Below are 24,172 nucleotides of genomic sequence, written 5' to 3'. Positions count from 1 at the left end.
ATATAATTTTCTCTCAGCAAAGATAGCAGAAATGTGTTTGGTGTATAAACTAAAGGAGAAAAAACATCATTGCTCAACTTTAAAAATATACATGCATTTAAATAACCCACATCTGCAGTGAGGCTAATCTGCTGCACATGGAGGCTATAACTGGAAAATGGATGAAAAGAGCAGCAGGAAACAATTTTTTTAAAAAAAGAAAAAACCTTATTGTGTAGAAGGGTGTGAAAACAGCCTTGTGCCTTGCTTCTTGGAATTAATGCTTCCTGTAGATAAATTACTAATTCTTCTTGGGGCAACATGGAAGGGCCCTTTTTTGCTGGATGTCACTGAGTGGACTCAAGCAAATGCCCTGAGCATCCATATTTCAGAGCTTCTCTTCACTTCTCGCTCATGATCTGGGTCCCTTGATGCGCTCCACACATCAGGCCCACTTCGCGGAAGTCTTCGGGCCTTAGCAGAACTTCCTGGATCAAGATTGCAAAGTTTCTCTGCATTTAGAAAATCCTATCCATCTTTTTCGTTGATTAATTTACAGTTATTTATAACTACATTCTTAGTTATAGTAACAGTAACAGCTAATGCTTCAATAGTCCTATGTGTCAACCATTAGTCGAAATGCTTTCCATACCAACTCACTCAATCTTATGAACATATGAATAAAGAGAGGGTGGCTGAGTTGTTGTCCAGGATCGCACAGGTAATAAGTGACAGAGCTGGAAATGAGCCCAGGTAATCTGCTCTTAACCACTACCACCTTGTTCTAATCAATATAGTCACCACACAGGAAGCACAAGAGTAGAATAATAAACAACCATGTTCCCACCAGCCAGAATTGATAACTAACTTTCAATCCAATTTGCTCTACGACACCTCTTTGTTAAAGAATCCAAATAGTGCACACAGCTAAACAATTCTTTCACCAAGGCCCCCATTGGCCACTGAACCAGCCTTCCTTGTCTTGCTCTGAAGAGGCAATCACTGTCACAAATTTAATTCCTATTCTTCTAATCTGATCGGTAGTGATGTCACAGGCACTTTCTGGCAAACCAGTTCCCTCTATTATTACCTGATTGCTACCCGTCTCCTGTTTAAGGAATTCTAGGCTGCAAAACCTCCCACCAAAAACATCCTGCACTTGTTTACTTTTGCTTGAATTACCATTCTTGAACCAGGGATTGAGATAAAGACTACACAGAACTACAAGGACCGATAAGGCTCCACCTGGAGAAGTTTTAATGCTGAGGCTGGGCTGTGTGCAGAACATTCAGATAGGACAGGAGAGAAGCAAAGCGTGCCTTTACAGGAATTTAAAGAGCTGGCCTTCTGTCTCTGCCCCCAAGGCAAGAGCTCAAGGCGAAATTCTTGGCTTGGTCTCCAGGTCTTTCTCTTGCCTTCCAAGTCCCATAGAGCAAGACATGGATCTTTGTTTTGTTCACTGATGACTCCCAAGTGCCTAGAATAGTGCCTGGTTCATGATAGGCTCTCAGTAAATATTCGTTTGGGAGCTGAAGATGCCAAAAGCAGAAGGGGAACAGTGGGGAAAACTCAAGTCTTCAAGGCAGACAGCCTAGACTGGGTTGTCTGGCTCCAGCAGGATCCAGCTGTGTGACCCGGGGCACGGTGCTTAACTTCTGAGGCTCATCTGCTTTTATGGGTCTGGACAGGGAGGGCGCTCCATCGTGGTTCACTGGGGGGACAAAGCCTTTTACCAGGCAATTCTGCCTGGGGCACCCCTTGCCCTGTCTGTGCTGTCTGCCAAGGCTGTGCTAAGTCTCCACTCTCTGATGTCCGCCTCACCCCACTCCGGAAGACCAAGACCTCAGCGCTGACAGGCTCCTTTGTGGTCAGCTGCCCTCATTTACCAGGAACAAAGAGAGGCAGGGCTTGGAATCTGAATTCCTGCTCACTTCCTGTGACTACACAGCACAGGGAGAGTTATGGGGAAAACCCAGACTGCAACAGAGAGTTGCACACACTGCACGTACTTACGAAGCTCTTACTCAGCCTTACTTTCCCTGACTCAAAACAGTCTTGGATGGAGACAAATGAATATAGCCATTTTACAGGACCTGAGCCCCATATTTTACAAAAACAATCACTATACCAAGCTGATAACTTTATAAGGATTCTTGAACGATTAAATTACTATTTGCCAAACATTGACGATGTGTGAGGCACTGTTGTAGGTGCTGGGAATGCATCCATGAACAAAACAAAGGTCTCTGCTGTCATGGAGCTTATGGTCTAACAGGCAAGCAGGCAATCAGTGTAGTCAATAAGTACATTGTACTGTTTTATTAGGGGACAGGGCTATGGAATTTTTATTCTGGACTAAGAATTATGATCATAACAAATTTAAAGGATTTAGTGAACAAGTTTTTGGAAGGAGTAGAATCAGGGCAGCCCTCAGTTTTACTTTGGAAGATGTTAAGAAAAATAGGCCAGTGTCCTGCCCGCCGACTGGGGGAAACATCACATTTTATCTTACATGCATTGTGTCCCAGGTTTTAGAACACAGTCATGCTGAATGACACCTTAATACCCTGTTTTGTATCATCTTTCTTCCCCAATGGCACACATTTAAGGTCCCCTCCACCATGCCCACCTCTCTTCCAGGCTCATGGTGAGGAAACTAGAGGTCAGAGCCCTTGAGTGACTGACTCACTCAGGTCCTGCAGGTGGCTTAACAATGGGAGAGTCTGGAACCTGGTTCCTGACACCTTGATGGGTTCTCATACTTAGCCTGCTGGAAGTCTAGAATCTCATGGGCTGGACTGGGATGAGGACAGGAGAGGGGAGGTTATACACAGCAATTACAGCTGTAGTATTTACTACTACAACAACAATAACAACAACAATAGCTAATTTATTGAGTCTTGAAAGTGCCAGGCCCTGGTCCAACAATTTCACAGATATTCTTATTTGGTCCTCACAAAACCCTAAGAGCTCTAGGAAAATGAGGCTCTGAGAGATTGCATACCCTGCTCAAGAACCCAACCTTGAAGAGGGGAAATAACGGGTTAGAACAGGCAGTCTAACTTCAGAGCTCTTGAGAGAAAAGACACAAAGACTTCCACATGCAAAAACAGAAGTGATGTGTACTTCACGTTGTCCCACATCAGACGCTCATAATATCTGGTGGACCCACTGAAAACAAATTGCCCATATGCATTGAAACTGGCCTGATCTCTTTCTTCTGCTATTTCACTGTCCCCCATGCCAGTATGTCACCTGTGTGCCGTGACCTTGATTCCATACGATATCCAGCACCCCACCAACTGTCCACTCAGTTATTTAAGACAAGCTGATCATCTTTGCTCAAGAGGTCTCCAAATCATGCTTTTCAAATCCCGTCATTCCTTTTATATTTGCTCTTGGCATTATATAAAGCATAGCTTCGGGCTTCCCTGGTGGCGCAGTGGTTGAGAATCCTCCTGCCAGTGCAGGGGACACGGGTTCGAGCCCTGGGTCCAGGGGGATCCCACATGCCGCGGAGCAACTAGGCCTGTGCACCACAGCTGCTGGGCCTGTGCTCTGGAGCCTGAGAGCCACAACTACTGAAGCCCGCGAGCCTAGAGCCCGTGCTCTGCAACAAGGGAAGCCCCCGTAATGAGAAGCCTGCACACCTCAGCAAAGAGTAGCCCCTGCTCACCACAACTGGAGAAGCCCGCACGCAGCAACGAAGACCCAATGCAGCCAAAACCTCCCCCCCCCAAAAAAAAGCATAGCTTCTCATCAGCTGGAGCTATTTGGTTACCTTGAAATGCAGTTCTTGCTGGATGATGTAAATGCTTACTTTTCTCCTTAACTTTCACAGTAAGGGATTAAACCTGCTTAAGTGGTGATAAATATGAGGGGGGTTTTCTAGAGTTTTCTATTTTAAGAATGGTTATGGACGTATGAATTTTCAAAGACTTAATGTATTTCCGCTATAAACATTGTTCTTTTTGATGTTAAAATCATCTTGACTTTGACTACTTTTGAAGCCCTTTTCAGAGTATTCTTTTAGATACAACCTCCGGTTTAAAAATTTCCTTTTTGGAAGAAGTCATAGGTGCACCTGTCTGGTTCCTTTTAGGGGGACGGTATTTAGAAGCTGAGAACCAGGCCTTTAGAGCCCCTGTATAGCTGTGCTGTCTCTGTGCTGCCTCCAGGCCAGGCCCTGTGCTGGCACAGGGGATTCTGTGGCACACAAGACAGTCTCAACTAGAGGAGGTCTGGCAAGAAGATTGTGTGGTCTGGGGCAGCAACCCTGAGCAGCTGAGAGCTGAACAATGAGAATGAACCAGCCCAGGGGCTACACCAAGTTCAAGTGAAAATGCTCTGAGGCCAGAACAGAGTCCCGAGGTCCTGGAAGATTTGTGAGCAAGAAAGAGAGTAGAACAAAATGAGGGGAAGCCCAGGAGGTCTGCCTGGGTCCTCCTGTAACAGGACAATGACAAACAATATCTCAGTACGTGCAATCCTCACAAGAGGACGCTGGGAATAGGATTTCTTTTTTTGCTTTTAGTAACTAAAATTTGTATTGAGCGAATGAATGGAAGTTACCCAGAATGATTATTTTGATGAGTGTGAAATAATGCTAATAAACGCTAACAAAGCAAATGATAAGTAACAAACCACATTGAACAGAAGAACTCAGAAACCAAGGTTCCCTTGCTTACTTTTACATAGTTTTGTGTGTTTGTGATTGTGATTGTTACATTGCATAAGTAGGACATAGTCTTTTCCTGCTCAGATTGTTTCCAGCGCAGTAGACTGAGTAGAATTCAATATCAATATTTCCCAGCATTCACAAATAATATTGCAACTTCCAGATATTCTACCAACTGATGTAAGAACCTTGACACTATCTCAAGCTTCTGCCAATATGTGAAATAACTAGATAGTGATGGGTGAGGCTGAAAATGAGAGCTCAAGATGTGGTTTAAACATTTACTTTTAGACTTAGAGCAACTTTTAAGGACAACTTACAACTTTGGGGGTACGTCCTTAAGTTTTTTAAATTCAATGTCACTAACAATTACTTGGCATCTCTATAATTCTGAGTCACATAGCTTGACCTAGTAATGACAAATCTTACAGTTTTAGGGATATGTTATATAAGAGGAAACCCCTATACCAAAAACCTTAACCTTTTTAGGTAGCAGAATCTTTGCTGTTGCTATTAATAAATCCATCCCAACTCTGAACATAAATAATAAAATGTGTATGGAATCTGTATTTAACAACATGGGGGGAAATATGTGGGATAATATATAGTTTCAGAGATGTAAAAAATATACATTAGGGTTTCTGGGGAATTGCCTGGCAGTCCAGTGGTTAGGACTCCATGCTTTCGCTGCCGAGGGTGCAGGTTCAATCCTGGTCAAGGAACTAAGATCCCGCAAGCCACGTGGCACAACCAAATAAAGAAATAAAGAAATAAATTAGGGTTTCTGGGGCAGTGAGTGGGCAGGCTGGGGTTGGGGGAGTGGGTGCTGAGTGTTAGGATGACACCTGGCTCTGTCTGCTGGCCGCAGCCCCACAGCTCTACTTCCTCAAAGGGGGATATGAGACCTTCTAACTGGAATATCCTGAGTGTTGCATGGACATAAAACCCATTTCACAAGAGAAGGTTGAAACCAAGAGTGCCCTCATTAGACCGAGTGAGAAACCAGTGCTCACTTCAGCTATAGGCCAGCTTCTGAGCAGGGCAGCCCTGTTGCAATCCTTCTAGTCCTCAACCTTGGTGGCAGGAGATGTCAGGAGGAAAATTGTACCTACTTTGTATTCTGGGTCAGTGGCATTGAAAACGGTCATTTCCCCAGCTTGCTCTCCTTATATGTGCCTGTCTCATCTCTGTGACACTTGTTTTCTTCCCTGCCCCTGGGAGTAGTCTTCAAGATATTGACTTCTGAGGTTCACAGATTTCACAATTCGATACTATTTTTTCTATCTATAAGCCATTTCTCCTGGAGAAAAGGAAATTTCTTAAAATCCATACGGAGGTGAAGAAAAGCAGTATGTTATTGGTTGTTCTTTTTTACAGTGCAAAATAAAAAGAGAAAATATATATATATATGTGTATATATATATATATATATATATATATACACATATATATAAATTAACAATTTCCCTGCCCACACACATAACTGACAAGGAGGTTAAGTTTATAATTTGCATATACAATAATTCACAAAACGTCTTTTTGTATCTTTTTTACTTTGATATAATTTCAAACTTATAGAAAACTTTCAAGAATAACAAAAACTCTCATCATTTAATCAGATTCACCATTAACATAATGCCTCATTTGCTTTATTTATTCTCTCTCATCTCATATACATTTACATGCTGCTTTGTTTCTGAACCATTTGGGAATAAATACAGACATCATACTCCTTTATTCCTACATACTCCAATGTCTATTTCGTAAGGACGTTCTCTTGCATAACAACTGTATCATTATCAAGATGAGGAAATTTAAGATTGATACATTACTATGACCAAAATTCAAATTTGGTCAATTGTCCCTACATTGTCCTATAAATTATAACAAACCTTTCCCTTGGTCCAGGACTCACTCCAGGATGATGTGTTGCATTTATCTGTAAAATATCTTTGGTATTCTGTAATCTGGAATGGTCCTCTGGCTTGTTTGTCTTTTATGACCATAACAATTTTGAGGAATACAGGCCAGTTATTTTATAAAACGTCCCTCAATTGGCCCTAATGTCTTTCTGATTAGACTCAGGTTATACATTTGGGACAGTAATACCACAGAAATGATGTTGTGTCCTGCTCAGTGCATCTTATCAAGAGGCACAGAATATCACTTTTCCCCATTTTTGCTGACCGTTTGGGTAAGGTGGTGTCTTCCAGTTTTCACCATTATAAAGTTCTCATATTCTTTTTCTTTGATTAATATGTAATTGGTGGGGAGACACTAAGAGACATGTAAATGTCCTTCTCATCAAATTCTGCCAGCCACTAGCTTTAGCATCCATTCATGATTCTTGCCATCATGGTAGCAAAATGGTGAAGAAAACATATTTGAGTTTTCTCTTTCTCATATTTCTCTTTTCCAGAGATTGCAATATTTTTTTCCAGTAGCAGCCTTATTTAGCTGACCATTCCACCCACCATTCCCTCACAAACTGTGTCTTGCTTTCTCATCTGTGAAAAGGGACAAAGAATGTTTCCCCTAGGTTGCCTTTTGGGGCAGCTGCTGGCAGGTTTGCCCTGGAATCTTGAGTGTATGCGTTCTTCCTACACAGCACCAGGCACTTATCATGCGATACCATATCAAACCCACCCAGCAGGCCTGTTATAAGGTGGGCACAACTATGAACCTCGTTTTGCAGGTAACAACATGTTTTAGATGTTTAGAGAGGATACCTGTGAGTAACTTGCCTGAGGTTCCAGCTAGTTAGCTTTAGTAAAAGGCAGAGCCTGGGTTGACAGCTAGACTGAGTCCAGAGCCTACGTGCTTAACTGCTACCTTATACTCATCCAAAACAGACTCATGGCTTGCTCGTGGCAGGGACAAGAGTAGGATGAGCTGGGCAAGGTGCCTGGGGTGCAAAATTTAAGAAGGCTCTCACTCTCAGGTCCTGACCCTGTGCCCGCATGATACTGAGAGTGAGTGTCCCCTTAAAATGTGCACCCTAGGCTCACTTCGCCCTCCTCCAAGCCCTGGTTCTTGGGGAGGGCCGGCCAGTGGGAATTGGCCTCCATCACAGTTCATTGTACAGCTCACATATATTCCTGGGATACCTGGGAAGGTAGGGATTTCCAGTTTCTCCCTTTGGTCAATGGACAAACTATTCAGCCTTGAGCCTGATCTGTTCTAAGCAATGCTAAGCACAGAGACTACGATGAGTACCATCCCTGCCCTCCTATAGCTTGCAGGTCTAAGCATTCACTTCCAGGGGAATAAATATGACAGGTCAACACTTGGGCCTTCTTAAGAATCACCTTGGGCTTCACTGGTGGCGCAGTGGTTGAGAGTCCGCCTGCCGATGCAGGGGACACGGGTTCGTGCCCCGGTCCTGGAAGATCCCACATGCCGCGGAGCGGCTGGGCCCGTGAGCCATGGCCGCTGAGCCTGTGCGTCCGGAGCCTGTGCTCCAGGACGGGAGAGGCCACAACAGTGAGAGGCCCGCGTACCGCAAAAAAAAAAAAAAAATCACTTCAATGTGCATTGGCACATTTTTTGAGGATTTCAAAGTACGCAAATGGATTAAACTCTGCTGTCTTGACAACCTCATTGTTTTCCCTTTTCATTAACCTTTTTGCATTTATCTTGGTTATGGTTTGCTTTCCCCACTAACAGAATGAATACTTTGGGGTATTAATTCAGTTGTGCTTCCCTTGGGCTTTATTTCCTTTCAGAACTTAGCTCTTGACAGGACCAGGTTTCAGAAGCATGGGCTCAAATTACAACGTTGCCACTTAGTACTTACGTTCTTGGAAAAGTCAGTTTGTCCCCTGAGACTCAAGTGTTTCATTGGTCCACCAATGTGCCAAGATCATCTTTCCCAGGATTCTAAGTAAAGTGATACATATGCCAAGTAATCTTAAATCACAGGTGCCATTACCCAGGTAGCAGATGCTGTGCCTGGCCTTTCCTAGTACCAACTGTATAGTGGGGGTGTTGAAAAGCAAAATCTAACTACAAAGGTGATTTTGTTGGAAAAACATCCCAAAGTATTTTCTATTTCAAATACACATTATTACTTTTTTTCTTTCTTGGATGATCTGAAAAATTCAAGTTGGTTAATCAGATTAAGCTTTGCAGCCATCCCAGGATTACACTTTTGGTTTATTAAACTACTTCAAGATGTATTAAAAAAATGTTATTCTGTAGTACGTGAAATGTCCTTCCAGGGAGGACAGTGGGAGCAGAGAAAAATTATGAAACATATAATACATTGTTCTCAACGTGGGACAATTTTTTAAAATTAATTTTACTCTTTTTGGAAACACTGTCACCAAAAGGAAAAGAATGACCTCACTATAGAACTACATGTATGAAGCAAGACCTACTATCATGTATTTATAATTTTTTTTACTTTCACATTTTTAATAAATTTGAAGGGGGTAGGGAGGTTTTTCATTAATGGGTTGGTATATATACAGCCCATGGGTCTTTGGTCTAAAAGCCAACTCTTAGGGAATGGAATAGGACATAGAAATCATTTGATTAAAAAGTCTAGTGATTTGGTTGCTACGCAATGGTTGCAAAGTTTAAAACTGAGTTTGAGGGACCCTGCAATGAAAATAGCTCAGACACAGAGGAGTCAAGAGACAGTTTCTCAGGCCTTGGCTCAGTTATTCCTTACAAATAACGATTCTGCATGACTAGGGAATGATTTAATATGCAGTCTTGGAAAGTTGAAAGGTGATTTTCTGGTCACAATTTCTATTCCAAATTGGGCAAAATGAGCCATCGCTTCTATCAAGGTACCATCATTTCTAGTGATAGTCCCATGAATCAAGTTAATTCTTGTGCTGCCAGGAAAGTCGGAATTTTCATTAGTTCTAAAAGCTCTTAACCATAGGTTTCAGATAGGTAGCATTTTAAGTTAAGACTTCTCTGGAAATGACCATCTTTTTTTTGCATTTTAGCATCCAAGTTGTATGTACAATTTGCTCTAATTAGGTCTCAATTTTTCCTATTAGCTGTTATTGCTGGAGAATGAAATGGGCAGGTCATTGTGTCTTTTAATCAACGCTGTAGTGTGATCTTGCTTGCACCATGACCTGCTCTCAAACATGCTTGTATCTTTTCAAACGTACTGTCTGTAGCCTAGGGGCAGAGAAAACATAGGATTGTTGCATTTTCAAAGGTTCATATAACAATATCTGCAAGAATGTCAGACATTTGAGTTACGTTTCTGCAATTACAACCATAAGTACAAGAATGAAGGTTTTTCTTTTTCTCTGGAGAATAAGGATCCTCCCTAACCTTAAACTAGATTGAGTCTTGAGCCGCCATAGACAATACATAAACGAATGGGCATGTTTGTGTTCCCACAAAATTTCATTTATGGACACTGAAATTTGAATTTCATAGGGTTTATTTGTGTCACGAAATAGTCATCCTTTTGATTTTTTTCAACCATTTTAAAAGCTAGAAACCATTCTTAGCTCTGGGGCTGCATAAAAACAGGCAGCAGGCTGGGTTTAGCTCTTGAGCTGAGTTGTAGTTTGCTGCAGTAAGTGGCAGAGTCAGGATCTGAACCCAGGCAGTATGGGTCCAGTGAGCTCTTAACATATATATTATATATTATATTATATGTAATACGTATATGTTAACATATATATATATTCAATATGATGATAATGATAGTAAATCATGCTCTTTATAGAAAATCTAGCAAAGGATGAAAGAGAAAATAGCAACCACCCACAAAACCACACCCCAGAAATAACCACTAGTAATATTTGATGTTTTCTTTCCATTCTTTTGTCTACTATATGCAGTATTCAGTTTATAAATTTTAGTTTTTTACTTATAAACATTTTTCACATTTCCACACAGGCCACACAATTATAATAATTAATGGATACGTGAGAGTTCATTTTAAATGTACTAGGGGAAATTGCTATTTTGAAAAAAATCCTACAGCTAATAATTTCATAAAGCAAAGAATCTTTTGATAAAGTTGGGCACTTTTCATTTACCTGCCACATCTTTGCATTTCTAGGAGTTGGATTTTTTAAAAGCAACCTTGATTGCAGACAGCAGTAAAAAGGCTTTGGAATCCACCAGACCTGAATTTGACTTCTCACTGACCCTTTATTGGCCAAATGGCCCTGGGCAAACCGTCAGTTTTTGTTAATCTGAGGTGTTAACTGAGATGATGTTCAGGGACACCTCAGTTTTCCCTTGTTCCGAAGAGAAACCAAAACCACTATATATAATGTCCCAAGCAGGGACCGAGCACAGAATTCTGCTCACTTGGTAGCAGCCAGTACTTATGTTCCCTGCCACCAACCACTCCCAGTGCCCAGCACCAGCACAGGAAATAGATTCCTTCCCTCAACACTGTAGAGAAAATGTCCTTTTCTGTTTTGAGCAGCACAGGAGTCTTCTTCCTGGAGTGTAAATGGGCCCGCAGGAATGAGAATAAGAAGAAGGATTAATGAGGTGGGTGGACCTGATCTGGAAGTGCCCACCCCGCCCCTTGCCACTCCTGCCTCAACCCAACCAGGAGACTTTGGTCGAAGTTTCCAAACTGAAGCAGTGTCCAGGTTCCTACAATAGCAGGTGGCATCCTGACCTAAGCAGAGGCACTGTTCTGTTTCACAGGTACAGGGGATCTCCAGCCCAAACATCTGAAAAGAATTCGGAGCCCAGCCAAATCCATGAGCAGCAAAAACTCTTTGGAGCTGCAGAGGACGGCAGCACTCACAGCCGAGGGCTGCAGCAACACTGGCTTTCAGGTGAGCAGACCTTTCCTCTTGTTTCAGACCAAGGAAATGGAAGTAATGCTCTTTCCTTGCCTTTCTGGCAAGTTTCTTAACTACAGCAGAGGGCTTCTTGGAACGCAATAAGATTTTTAGTGGCACTCTTTAAGCCTATTATTTTTCCTTCTTGGGTTCTTCTCAGGTTGACAAACCTGAAAAGTCTCTTAACCGAAACTGTTTTGGTCCCTGCCACTTAAAGACAAGATTGTCCTCTCCTACTTGTGTTTAGGGCTCATATGGCACAGATATAGTTTTGTTTTGTTTTTTTAGGTATTTATTTATTTATTTTTGGCTGTGTTGGGTCTTCATTGAGGTGCGTGGGCTTCTCCTTACGTTGGCTTCTCTTGTTGCAGGGCACGGGCTCTAGAGCGCAGGCTCGGTAGTTGTGGCGCACGGGCTTAGTTGCTCCGCGGCATGTGGGATCTTCCCGGACCAGGGCTCGAACCCGTGTCCCCTGCATTGGCAGGCGGATTCTTAACCACTGCGCCACCAGGGAAGTCCACAGATATAGTATTTACCTACAGACATTTTCCCAAAGAACTGGTGAGAGGGGAAGAATGGGGAAGAATCCAGATCCTGGATGTAGTTAGCACCTCAGGGTCCCTTTCTCTTAAACCAGGTCTCAGAGCCCCTGTCAGATGGTGGCCTGGGTACCTGTCCTGCTGCAGGGGGCAGGTACCCAAATCATCTCATGTCATCATCCAAAACTCACTGAGTGATCAACACTGCTTGGCCCAGGGCTAGGTACCACAGAAGTCCTGTCACCATAAATCACCAGGCTTTTATCTGACTGGGTCTGGAATGGGGATTTTTCAGGGCTGTACCCAAGTATACTTTTTTTTTTTTTTTTTTTAAAGCACTGAAGTAGCTTACTTCCCTGCCTCGAATTAGAATGAAATATATATTTTTAAAAATTTATTTATTTATCTATTTTTGCTGTGTTGGGTCTTCGTTTCTGTGCGAGGGCTTTCTCCAGCTGTGGCAAGCGGGGGCCACTCTTCATCGTGGTACGCGGGCCTCTCACTATCACGGCCTCTCTTGCTGCGGAGCACAGGCTCCAGACGTGCAGGCTCAGTAATTGTGGCTCACGGGCCTAGTTGCTCCGCGGCATGTGGGATCTTCCCAGACCAGGGCTTGAACCCGTGTCCCCTGCATTGGTAGGCAGACTCTCAACCACTGCGCCACCAGGGAAGCCCCCAAGTATACTTCTTTTCCTAACCTGACACTCAACATGGGAAGCTCACATGAGCAGGTGTCAGCAATCCCTTGGGCTTCAGCTTCAATAAACAGGCAAAACAAATGTTTAGGCACTAACAAAGAAAGGAACAAGGAAGGTAAAAGGGCTTTGACTCAAGTTGACTCAAGTCCTGAGTCTTCTACTCACAAGTTATTGTAACTTCCTTGATCTTCGGTTTAGTTATCTGTGCATGTGTCACAGTCATGCTTATCTCATAGATTATAAGTGTAGGGGATGAAAAATCTTACCCTCTACCCTCTAATGTTCAGTTCCTGAGGTCTGTGAATTAAACTGACAAATGGCAGATAAACAGGAGCAAAGGCATATTAATAAAAATATTTATTAATATTTTTAATTTTTTGTACACATAAAAGTGACAGAAAAGAAGGCTTCACAGGAAAGAAGGGAACATCCCAAACAAGCAGTAAGACTCAGAGGCTTATATATTATTTTAAAAAGGAGATAAGGGCTTCCCTGGTGGCGCAGTGGTTGAGAGTCCACCTGCCGATACAGGGGACACGGGTTCGTGCCCCGGTCCAGGAAGATCCCACATGCCGCACAGCGGCTGGGCCCGTGAGCCATGGCCACTGAGCCTGCGCGTCCGGAGCCTGTGCTCTGCAACGGGAGAGGCCACAACAGTGAGAGGCCCGCGTACCGCAAAAAAAACAACAAAAAAAAGGAGATAAATTGTGGAGAAGTGACTAGACAAAGGAAAGGGTGGTTGGGCTCTTAGGGCAAATAAATTGTGGGAAAGTGATGAGGAAATATATGGAGGTAACTACTGGAAGATAAGGTTTGACCATGAGGTATCTCCTCGCCATCTCTGTCTCCAGTGACTATGGTTGTTCTTTGTCTGTTATGGGAGAGGGCAACACTCACACGAGGGAAAATTATGCCCTGTTTTTAAGCAGATAGAGGAAGAGAAGAGATATCTTCTAAGAATTATTTTGAACTGAAGGCAAATGAGAAAAGGCAGACACAGAAAGAGCTCTCGGCTCTTCCTCTATCTGCTTAAATATGGCATATTTAAGCCAAAGTGGCATATTTGGAGTGGCATATCCTGATCGCCATCATAAGTGAGAAAAAAGCATAAAGCAGGGAGCCTTTTCTGATTCAAAAGAATGGAAGGGTTGGAGTGGGATAAAGGGTCAAAGTGAATATGGCAGCAAGAGAAAGGCATCTGCAGTGGAGAAGGGTGCCTGTTGCCAGCAGCTGGCTGCCCATGCTCAGTGAGCAAGACACAGAGCCGCTGAAAGCCGCCCTGTTTTCTATCCCTCACACTCTTCTCCCGCAGCAGAGCATCTCCAGGCCTCAGGGTGCAGAGCAGTGCCTCTCAAACCCCGCAGAGTACCACACACCAGCACCAACAAGCGCTGACCAGGTTATTCGTCCAGTGCTTCTCCTTCAACGAGAATTTCCAGAGACACGTATTTACTTAGCAAGATTGTTAACTGCCCCCTGGATGTGGCCCCTGCTAGAGAGGGAGACGAGTTCAAGAAGGAATAATATGCTAATCTTGCATCACAGTTGTTCGGAGAACATCAGTTAGAGCTTAAGGGTGGGCAGGGATTTCCCAGTTGAACAGGGAGGGGCGTCAGCAGAGCATCACAAATAAAGAGAACTGTCTGTACCCAGGCCCAGGGGCCTGAAACAGCCTGTGTGCTTGGGGTAGAGAAGATGCGGACCTGGGGCTGGGGAGTAGGGAAAGGGGGCAGGCTGGCGTCAGATGACGTGGCCTAGGCATTTGAGAAGAAAGCAATCAACATCTACACTCTCGGGAATTCCCTGGAGGTCCAGTGGTTAGGACTCCACACTTTCACTGCTGAGGGCCCAAGTTCAATCCCTGGTGGGGGAACTAAGATCCTGCAAGCCACGCAGAGCAGCCAAAAAACAAATCTACACTATCAAATCATTAAAGGACTCTACTAGCCCTGTTAAAGATGGACAAAAAATGGAAAGAGATTTGTGTGTGGTTGGGACACCAGTTAGGAGGTTAGTGTGATGATCAGAAGTAGGTTAGAGGCGGTGGAAACTGACGCAGGGGGAAAGTACTTGTGCTCCTAAGAGGCCACTGCGTGGAATTGGGCAGAAGTCAGGGTGAGGAGTCAGAGCTGCTCTGCCTGCGAATATTTCCACGTCCTCCTCTGTAATATATGCAAAAAATACATGTAATATATGTTTTTAAAAATGCTGTCTTAGTTCACTCAGGCTTCTGTAACAAAATATCTCGGACTGGGTGGCTTATAGACAGAAACATATTTTTCACAGTTCTGGAGGCTGGGAGGTCCAAGATCATGGCATCAGCAAATTCTATGTCTGGTGAGGGCCCCGTCCAGGGGTCACATGGCCAAAAATGCAAGGGAGCTCTCTGGGCTTTTGTCTGTTTGTTTGGCCGCACTGCACAGCTTTGGATCTTAGTTCCCCGACCAGGAATTAAACCCGTGCCCTCAGCAGTGAAAGCATGGAGTCCTAACCACTGGGACTAACCATGGAGTCCTAACCACTTCCCTGGGACCACCAGGGAGGTCCTCTGGGGTCTTTTATATAAAGGCACTAAACCCATTCATGAAGGCCCTTCCCTCATGACCTAATCACCTCCCAAAGGCCCCACCTCCTAATACACCATGCGGGGCATGACATTTTCAAAACAGGAATTTGGCGGGGGGCATGGTGTGTGGACACAAACGTTCAGACCGTAGCAAGTGCCTAGCACAGTGTGAACATAGTAACAGTAGCTCTTGGTGCCAGGACAGGTTAAAGTCCACATTTCTAGCTTGAGATATCCACTTGGAAGTGATTCCCTTTTCGTAGATAGGAAATCTAGGAATCGGGTTGGAGCAAGGAAAAGAATGACTTCATTTTGAGGCTGCTGGTTGAAATTATGATGCTGAACATCCAGATACAGATATAAATGGAGCAGGAAGCTTTAGGCACACCTGCACCTGGAGCCTGGAAGGGGACATTGTACATTTGGGGGCTGTTAGCACAGAGGTGGCCAGGGTGTGGACGAGACCACTGGGAGGGAAACCTGGGAAGTGCCAGTGTTTCAGGAGCAGCAAAGTCAGAGAAGTCAGAGGATGAAACAGAGAAGCCAGAGGGAGAGAGAGGACAGAACCAGAGGAGGGAAGGTCTGGGGAAGCAGAGGGGAAAGAGAACCACAAGGTGAACAGCAAAGACCCCTCCACGGTATGGAAGAGACACGTTCATCTGATTTGCTAATTAGGATATTACTGGTGACCGGGGCTGAGGGCCGGGACAGTCTGTGTTATTAGTGGGAGTTAAGAGACTGGAGAAAACGAGGACAGAAAGGACATTCCCCTGGCAGAGAGGAGAGGAGAGAAGAGGGACAGGCTCGGGAGAGGCAAGATGGAAATTGTAGGCAGGGTTTTTCTTCTCATTGTAAATTATGACATGCAGAAAAACACATAAAACCATATAGACAACATATTATAAAGTGCGACCCAGGTCAAGAAATAGGACATTGCCATCCCTCAGCTCAGACACCCCTGCCCTGCACATTCTGTTCAACTGCCCCCCTCCCTCAGGCATAACGAGGTTCCCAACTTTGTGGTAACTACTTCGCCGTTTTGCCTTATGCCTTAACTTCTAATTATGAATCCTTAAACACTGCCTTTACCTGTTTTTGAACTTTATATAAGTAGAAAACCTCAAAAGAAATTATTTGCTTCTTTTAGAACATTTATATGGAATTAGGTAAGATGAATCATTTTGTATCTGGCTTCTTTTGCTCAGTTTTATATTTCTAAGATTCAGCCATAGTACTGTGTGTAACCAGCGTTCATCCAATTTCCTTGATACACAGTATTCTCTGTCAATGCTACACAATTTATCTATTTTACTGTCAGTGGACTTTGCCTCGTTAAGTTTGGAGCTTTGGGGAACTTCAAAATAACAAAGGCAGCTATGAATATTCTTGTACGTGTCTCCTGGTGAATAACACTTGTATTTTGGGGTTATACATAGGAGTGGAATTACTACGTCATTGGGAATACATATACACTTTCAACTTTGATAATAATTCCAGACTGGTTTCCTAAGTGGTTTTACCAGTTTATACTCCCATCCACAGAGTGTGAGTTCCTATTACTTCATAGCCTCAACAACATTTATCGAGTTTGTTAATTTCAGTGATTCTGGTAGGTGTATAGTCATATATTAGGGAGGTTTGATTTTAATTTTCCTGTGTTATTGGCCATTAGATTCCTACTTTATGAAATACTTGCTCAAGTCTCTTGTCTATTTTCTCTACTGGATTTTGTCTTTTCCCTATTGATTCGAAAGAGTTCTCTTTCAAAATGAAAGTCTTCTATCACTCTGAAGCTGTCTTTCGCTCTTTAACATTTTGATAAACAAAAGTTAATTATATTGCGGCCCCATTTATCAGATGCTTGTTTTATATATCCTGTTTAAGAAATCACTTTCTACCCTGCAAGATCATGAAGATACCCTCTCACATTTTCTATAAACTTGTTCTTGCTTTCCACATTGAGGCCTCTAGTCCCTCTGAAATGGATTTTTATGTATAGTGTAAGATGAGAGTCAAGTTTTCTGTGTTTCTACATGGACATTCAATTATTTCACCATCACTTTAAAAAGAAAAATCTTTTCTTCACTTGACAAATACCACAAATTCCAAGAGTCTATCTTGGGGTAAGTTTTTTTAGAATAGGGCAACTGAAAGATTTTTTTCAAACTCAAAGAAGGGGAAAGGATGCAGAGAAAAGGAAGAGATGAAATTGACAGTAGGAGAGATGGGATAAAACTCAGAACTTCTAACGGTGAAAATCCAGGCAAGTTTTTTTTTTTTTTTTTTTTTTTTTTGCGGTACGCGGGCCTCTCTCTGTTGTGGCCTCTCCCGTTGCGGAGCACAGGCTCCAGACGCGCAGGCTCAGCGGCCATGGCTCACGGGCCCAGCCGCTGCCTGGCATGTGGGATCTTCCCACAGGGGCACGAACCAGTGTCCCCTGCATCGGCAGGCGGACTCTCAACCACTGCGCCACCAGGGAAGCCCCCAGGCAAGTTTTTGAACGAACCTCTTTCCTAAAGCATGTCCCTTAGAATCCCAGCACAAGTGTTCTCCTGCCCATGAGTAAACATTGATCTTGCCATGAGTGGCCGTTAGAGGCACAGGGCCCATCCTTGCTCTGACATCGGTTGGGTAGGACCCACTTATGAATGTCCTGAGACAGCCCTAGACTGGAATTGTGCCTCTACTCTACACATACACGGAGGAAGGCCAGCTCACTCCATGATTCACCTGGTGAGCCAGTCAGGTTTGGAGGTTGTTAAATGGAGCTCAAAATTTGGGAGGTCATATAAGTGCTGGAATGTTGGCATAGACTTTGAACCCAGATTCTTTGAATATATAAGTTCTGAGGTTGGAAGAGTGCTGTTTCTTCAACAGACTGATCAGGGAGATCAGCATGAATCACACTCAGATAACTGAGTATGTTTTCACGTAGCTCAGGACAAGCTTGGCTAGAGCTATCTAGATGCTTTTTTTTTCCCCACAGGTAAATTAAGACACAGAAAATACATGATAATAGAGTTGCCATATGACCCTGCAATCCCACTCCTGGGCGTATATCTGGACATAAGTATAATTCAAAAAGATACATGTACCTCTATGTTCATAGCAGCACTATTTACAATAGCAAGACAGGGAAGCAGTCTAAATGTCCATCAACAGATGAATGGTAAAAAATGATGTGGTACATATATACAATGGAATATTACTCAGCCATAAAAAAGAAGGAAAGAATGCCATTTGTAGCAACATAGATGGACCTAGAGATTATCATCCTAAGTGAAGTAAATCAGACAGAGAAAGACAAATATATGATATCACTTATATGTGGAATCTAAAACAAACGATACAAATGAACTTATTTACAAAACAGAAATAGACATAAAATACAAACTAATGAAGAAATGAAATTGAGTTATTTGTAGTGAGGTGGATGGACCTAGAGTCTGTCAAACAGAGTGAAGTAAGTCAGAAAGAGAAAAACAAATACCGTATGCTAACACATATATATGGAATCCAAAAAAAAAAAAAAAGATTATGAAGAACCTAGGGGCAGGACAAGAATAAAAAGGCAGACATAGAGAATGGACTTGAGGACACGGGGAGGAGGAAGGGTAAGCTGGGACAAAGTGAGAGAGTGGCATGGACATATATACACGACCAAATGTAAAATAGATAGCTAAAAAAAAAAAATAGATGGATAGCTAGTGGGAAGCAGCCGCATAGCACAGGAAGATCAGCTTGGTGATTTGTGTCCACCTAGAGGGGTGGGATAGGGAGGGTGGGAGGGAGGGAGATGCAAGTAGAAAGTGATAGGGAACATATTTATATGTATAGCTGATTCACTTTGTTATAAAGCAGAAACTAACAAACACACCATTGTAAAGCAATTATACGCCAATAAAGATGTTAAAAAAAAAAACAAAAAAACTTATGGTTACCAAAGGGGAAAAGGGCGGGGAGGGAGGGATAAATTAGGAGTTTGGGATTAACAGATACAGACTACTATATATAAAATAGATAAATGATAAGGACCTACTGTATAGCATGGGGAATTATATTCAATATATTTTAATTACATATAACAAAATAATCTGAAAAAGAATATATGTATAGAACTGAATCACTTTGCTGTATACCTGAAACTAACAAAACATTGTAAATCAACTAAATCAACTAGACTTTAATAAAAAAACAAAAAATAATGTGGCAATTCTGGAAAACAGATACATCCCCGTTTCTCCAGGCTTTATTGTTGTTGCTGTTTGTTGCTGTTGTCATTATTGTTACTATTTGTTTCTTTAGTGAATTAACTGAAATAATTTTATGTAGTCTGCATTTATTGTCATGTGTGGCCACTAAAGTCTCTGCTCAGTTAGTTTAAGGATCTGATATAAATTCCCAAGAGGCTGGAACCAATAAATCTCCCAGGCTTTGCTGAGGGCTCTGTGTGCCTGCTGGGGAGATTGCCTTCAGTGCTCAGGCAAGCTGGCTACAGTTCTATGTTTACTTTACTCCCTGCTTCTGTTGAGTTTCAACATCAGCCAGAGATGAGAACTTTGATTTTTCTCAGGTCTTTCTCAAGCATGAACATGACTCCGGGCATGTCCCTGGGCTTCTAATTTCCCAGGAATATCAGAGCGTTTCAAAGTCCATTATGGATATCTCATTCCCCAGCCTTTCCTTTAAATTTTTGTTTATCTCGTTTTCTCCAACTGTTATCACCACCTCAGGCAGCCGCCTACCTTAAACCATTGCCCCCAGGAAAATAGCACTGGGTGAACTCTAACTCAGATTAAATAAAGACATGCCTTGTGAGTGGGATTTTCTGAGGAACTGCAAGACAGGTCAAATAATGGCAGTTATCTTGGAATTGGACTTTGGGAGAGTGACAACCCCATTTTGCCTCATTATTTACCCATTAATATGAGGCAAGGCTCTCTGCACCATGAAAAAGTGTCACAGTCCAAAAGGGGCCAAGAGAGGCATAACAGCTCCCCTTCTGGACCATCCAGTTGCCTTACTTTGCTGACCTGCTCAGCTTTGGAAATGTACCAATCATTTTACCCTGTCAGTCACATCACTTTATAAGTTTGCTAGCTTTTAAATAATTTTTTTAAGTATTTATTTATTTGGTTGCATCAGGTCTTAGTTACGGCAGGCAGGCTCCTTACTTGCGGCTCAAGGGCTCCTTAGTTGCAGTGCATCAGCTCCTTAGTTGCTGCTCGCAAGCTCCTTAGTAGTGGCATGCGAAATCTTAGTTGCGGCATGCATGCAGGATCTAATTCCTGGACCAGGGATCAAACCCGGGCCCCCTGCACTGGGAGCGCAGAGTCTTAACCACTGCACCACCAGGGAAGCCCCAAGAATGTTTATTTTTCTAATTCTCATTACTGTATTCTGAGTTTCTCATCCACTAAAGTCCTTCGGTTCGGGAACACTTACAAGGAGGAAGTTGGTTAGAGAGCACTGGTCTGACTTGCGCAGCCAGGGAGGTTTGAAACAAAGTAATTGCTTAATTACTTAATTGCTTAATTGAGGACTGGTCAGACCCAGGCAGATGAAGCAGCTGGGGAGCAAAGGTTTAGGCACAGGTTATGTTGGAGTCAGCAAGGCAGGGCATAAAGTCAAGAGAAGATATTTCTAGGAGCCAGCAAATGTGAGGCTTTCTGTTGACCCACACAGCCGCTTCCTTGTTCCCCTGCAGAGCATGAGGTCTTGAGGTCAGGGAAGAGGGAAGAAAGAGGTGGGAAAGGAAGAATTTAGAAAAGCACACGTGGGAGTAAGAAGTAGTCTGCTGTGCTCCAAGTACTGACCATAGCGTATGTGGTTCTGACCTTGGCTGCAGATGGCAAGGGGCCTCGGAGAGGGAGGAAAGGGGTGAGCTCCTGAAAAAAGCCAGACAGTTGGTGGGTGGGTGGGAAAGTGAGGGTGACAGCAGGGCACAGACACTGAGACTGAAAGCTACATACTAAGTCATTACGAGGAGGGCAAAAAACCCCTTGGGTTGAGGCTTCAGAGCCAGGCTGCCAGGTCTGCCATTTAGGCAAGTGACCTAACTTCTATGCCTATTTCTTCATCCCAAAATAGGTACTAATACCCTGCATCATAAGACTTTTGGGAGATTAATGTAAAGCACTAGTACCTAGCAAATGCTCAAGTATCAGCAACTATTATTTAAACCATTTACGTGGGGAGGCTGTTTTGGTGCAGGCCAAACCAAATTTTCAACTCCAGGTGTGAAGTCTGTCTCTTCTCATAGCAAATACTGGAATCCACTGATAGAAAAACTGTGAGAGATGCCAACATGCAGATCTGAATTGTTACCATGTCAACTGAACGTAAAACCTCACGTCCCTGAGGTCTCCAGCACACTGGAGAGCTCGGCCCTCAACATCTGTCTCTCTTCAAAGCACTGTAGAAAGTTATTTACAGATATTCTGGTTCATTTTGATTCATGTTCTATTTAATCAAATGAATTTCTTTTAAAATTTTTATACACTGTTAAGTTTATTTGATGTGTTTCTAGCACTTAATTACTTAATTAGTACTCCCTGGAACGAAGTGCTTGATGGCCAAGGTGACTTTAGAAATCACCAAAAAGCAAATTTTTTCCAACTGTGAGCAAATTCAAATACATATGACATAACGATGTGCAACTGACGGGTATAAAATACTCCAGTTCTAAGTAAGGATAATACTTAGAAACAAATGACCGTAACGCCCCACAATAACATAAGAATCAGGTAGGCACTACTGACTCAGGCTTTATCCTGCAGGTGATTCAGGCTTTGGCATAAAACACACCCTTCTTCCCCACTCCCGCACCTCGTGGCTTGAGGGATCTTAGTTCCCGGACCAGGGATCGAACCTGGGCCCCCTGTAGTGGAAGCTCAGAGTCCTGGACCACCAGGGGATTCCCTAAAACACTCCTTTACATAAAGAGGGCTGGAGAGTGGCTGAAGCAGGAACCAAAAGTAGACTTGGAGTCGATTTCACTGAACTTGCAGGAAGGTCCCAAGTTGTAATACCCACTGTATAAACCAATGGTTGCAAACGCAAAGCAGGATTTTGAATAGCTTAGGGGCTATTCAAGATAATACAAGATGAAGTTACAAGATGAAGGTGTCATTAATGATATCTGATGTCTCTTGACACCACCTGTATCTCTCCTTCCCTATTTCCCTTTTCTTCCTTCTTATTCTGTAGTACTCCAATAATAGACTTTAATAAAAGCTGAAGCCATGTTTTCTGCTCTTAATTTTAGAAATAAAATTAAGAAATAAATTTAAATATTAGAAAGAAGTCTTTCAGTGACTAATCTGACTAAATTGCTTCACAGACAAGTGTTATTACATCCTTCATAGCTTTTGTATATTATAAATATTAGCGTAAATTTCTTAATCTTTTGATCTTTGGCTGACAGTCAGGAGGCCTACAGAAAGAAGACCACCACCAGCCTTGTGGCCTATGGTGAAAGCATTTTTATAAACAAAACACAATCTACAGTCACCTCACCATCTGAATTTTTTTTTCTTTTCTTTTTTTCTTTTTTTTGCGGCACGCGGGCCTCTCACTGCCGGGGCCCCTCCTGCTGCGGAGCACAGGCTCCGGACGCGCAGGCCCAGCGGCCATGGCTCACGGGCCCAGCCGCTCCGCGGCATGTGGGATCTTCCCGGACCGGGGCACGAACCTGTGTCCCCTGCATCAGCAGGCGGACTCTCAACCACTGCGTCACCAGGGAAGCCCTCACCAGCTGAATTTTGATCCCTTCAGACAGACTGGAGATTTGCCTACTAAAACAAATCAGAGAAGGAAATGAGAGTAAGAAGAATCTTACTTTCGACTGAGAAATTCAAAGGGATTTTATCCTTGTTTGTTAATTTTTTTCTCAACTGTAGGAAGATGTTTTCCTTCTAAGAGCACCTCCGGTTCCCCTGTGACTAAATGGGTTGCATCTTTGGAATGTCAGACACAGCCAAGTTTATTCCAGTTAACCCGTAGAAGTAGTACCTTGAACTTTTTAATAGTCTTTATACCGACTATAATTAATGATCAATTAAATAATTTATGATTGACAGCTTTTCCTCTAAACTCCCTGAGAACAGGGACTGTAATGCAATACCTTGTAACTAATACAGTGTCTATGCCATAGTAGGTGCACAGTAAGTTTTATTAAAGGAATGAATGAGAATGCTTGGGATGGAGCCCCAAGGAACTATATGTAACATTAAGGGTTGAGTGAAAAGGCTTATACGGTACAGGAAAAGGAGAAGGAGAAGTACAGATGGTAGGAAAGAACTAGCAAAATGTGATCACAGAAGTCAGGGACAAGAATATTTTAAGGAGTAAATGGTCCACTATATATGATGAAAACTGGACTTAGGGAAATGGAAACCATTGATTACTTTAGCAAGGGTGATTTCCATAGTGTGGTAAGAATGAAAGCCATTTTGGCATGGGTTCAAGAGTGAATATGAGGCAAAAAATGGAACCAGTGTCTTGTCTGATCAGGCTGCTATAACAAAATACTACAGACTCAGTAGTTTAAAGACAACAGAAATTTATTTCTGGAGACTGGAAGTCTAAGATCAAGGTGTTAGCATGGTCAGTGTTCTAGTGTGAGCCCTCTTCCTGGTTTAGAGCCAGCACCTTTGAAATTACCATGTCCTCACATGGTAGAAGAGGCTTGGTATCTCTGTGGGCTAACTTTTATAAGGGCACTAATTATTCCCATTCATGAGTGTTCCACCCTCAAGACTTAAGCAACTCTCAAAGGCCCTACTTCCTAATACCATCATTTTTGGGGGTTAGAATTTCAACATAATGATTTTTTTTTTTTTTTTTTTTTTTGTGGTACACGGGCCTCTCACTGTTGTGGCCTCTCCCGTTGCAGAGCACAGGCTCCGGACGCGCAGGCTCAG

General features: G+C 42.9%; 1 protein-coding gene across 1 annotated transcript in view; it reads left to right on the top strand.

Moving 5' to 3' along the window:
- Positions 1 to 11,361: 11,361 nt before the first annotated feature.
- The window catches only part of SLC28A3 (solute carrier family 28 member 3), a gene marked incomplete at both ends in the record, with an annotated part of 57,276 nt that continues 44,465 nt past the window's right edge, over positions 11,362 to 24,172 (top strand). The window contains one exon of the mRNA XM_082655790.1: positions 11,362 to 11,439. Coding sequence (XP_082511916.1) covers positions 11,362 to 11,439 — 78 coding nt within the window. The remainder of the gene's footprint in view (positions 11,440 to 24,172) is intronic.

Source organism: Grampus griseus (genome assembly GCF_964374135.1).
Source record: "Grampus griseus genome assembly, chromosome: 6".
NCBI lineage: Eukaryota > Metazoa > Chordata > Mammalia > Artiodactyla > Delphinidae > Grampus > Grampus griseus.
Note: the sequence above shows the minus strand (reverse complement) of the source record. Positions and strands in the feature narration are given on the sequence as shown.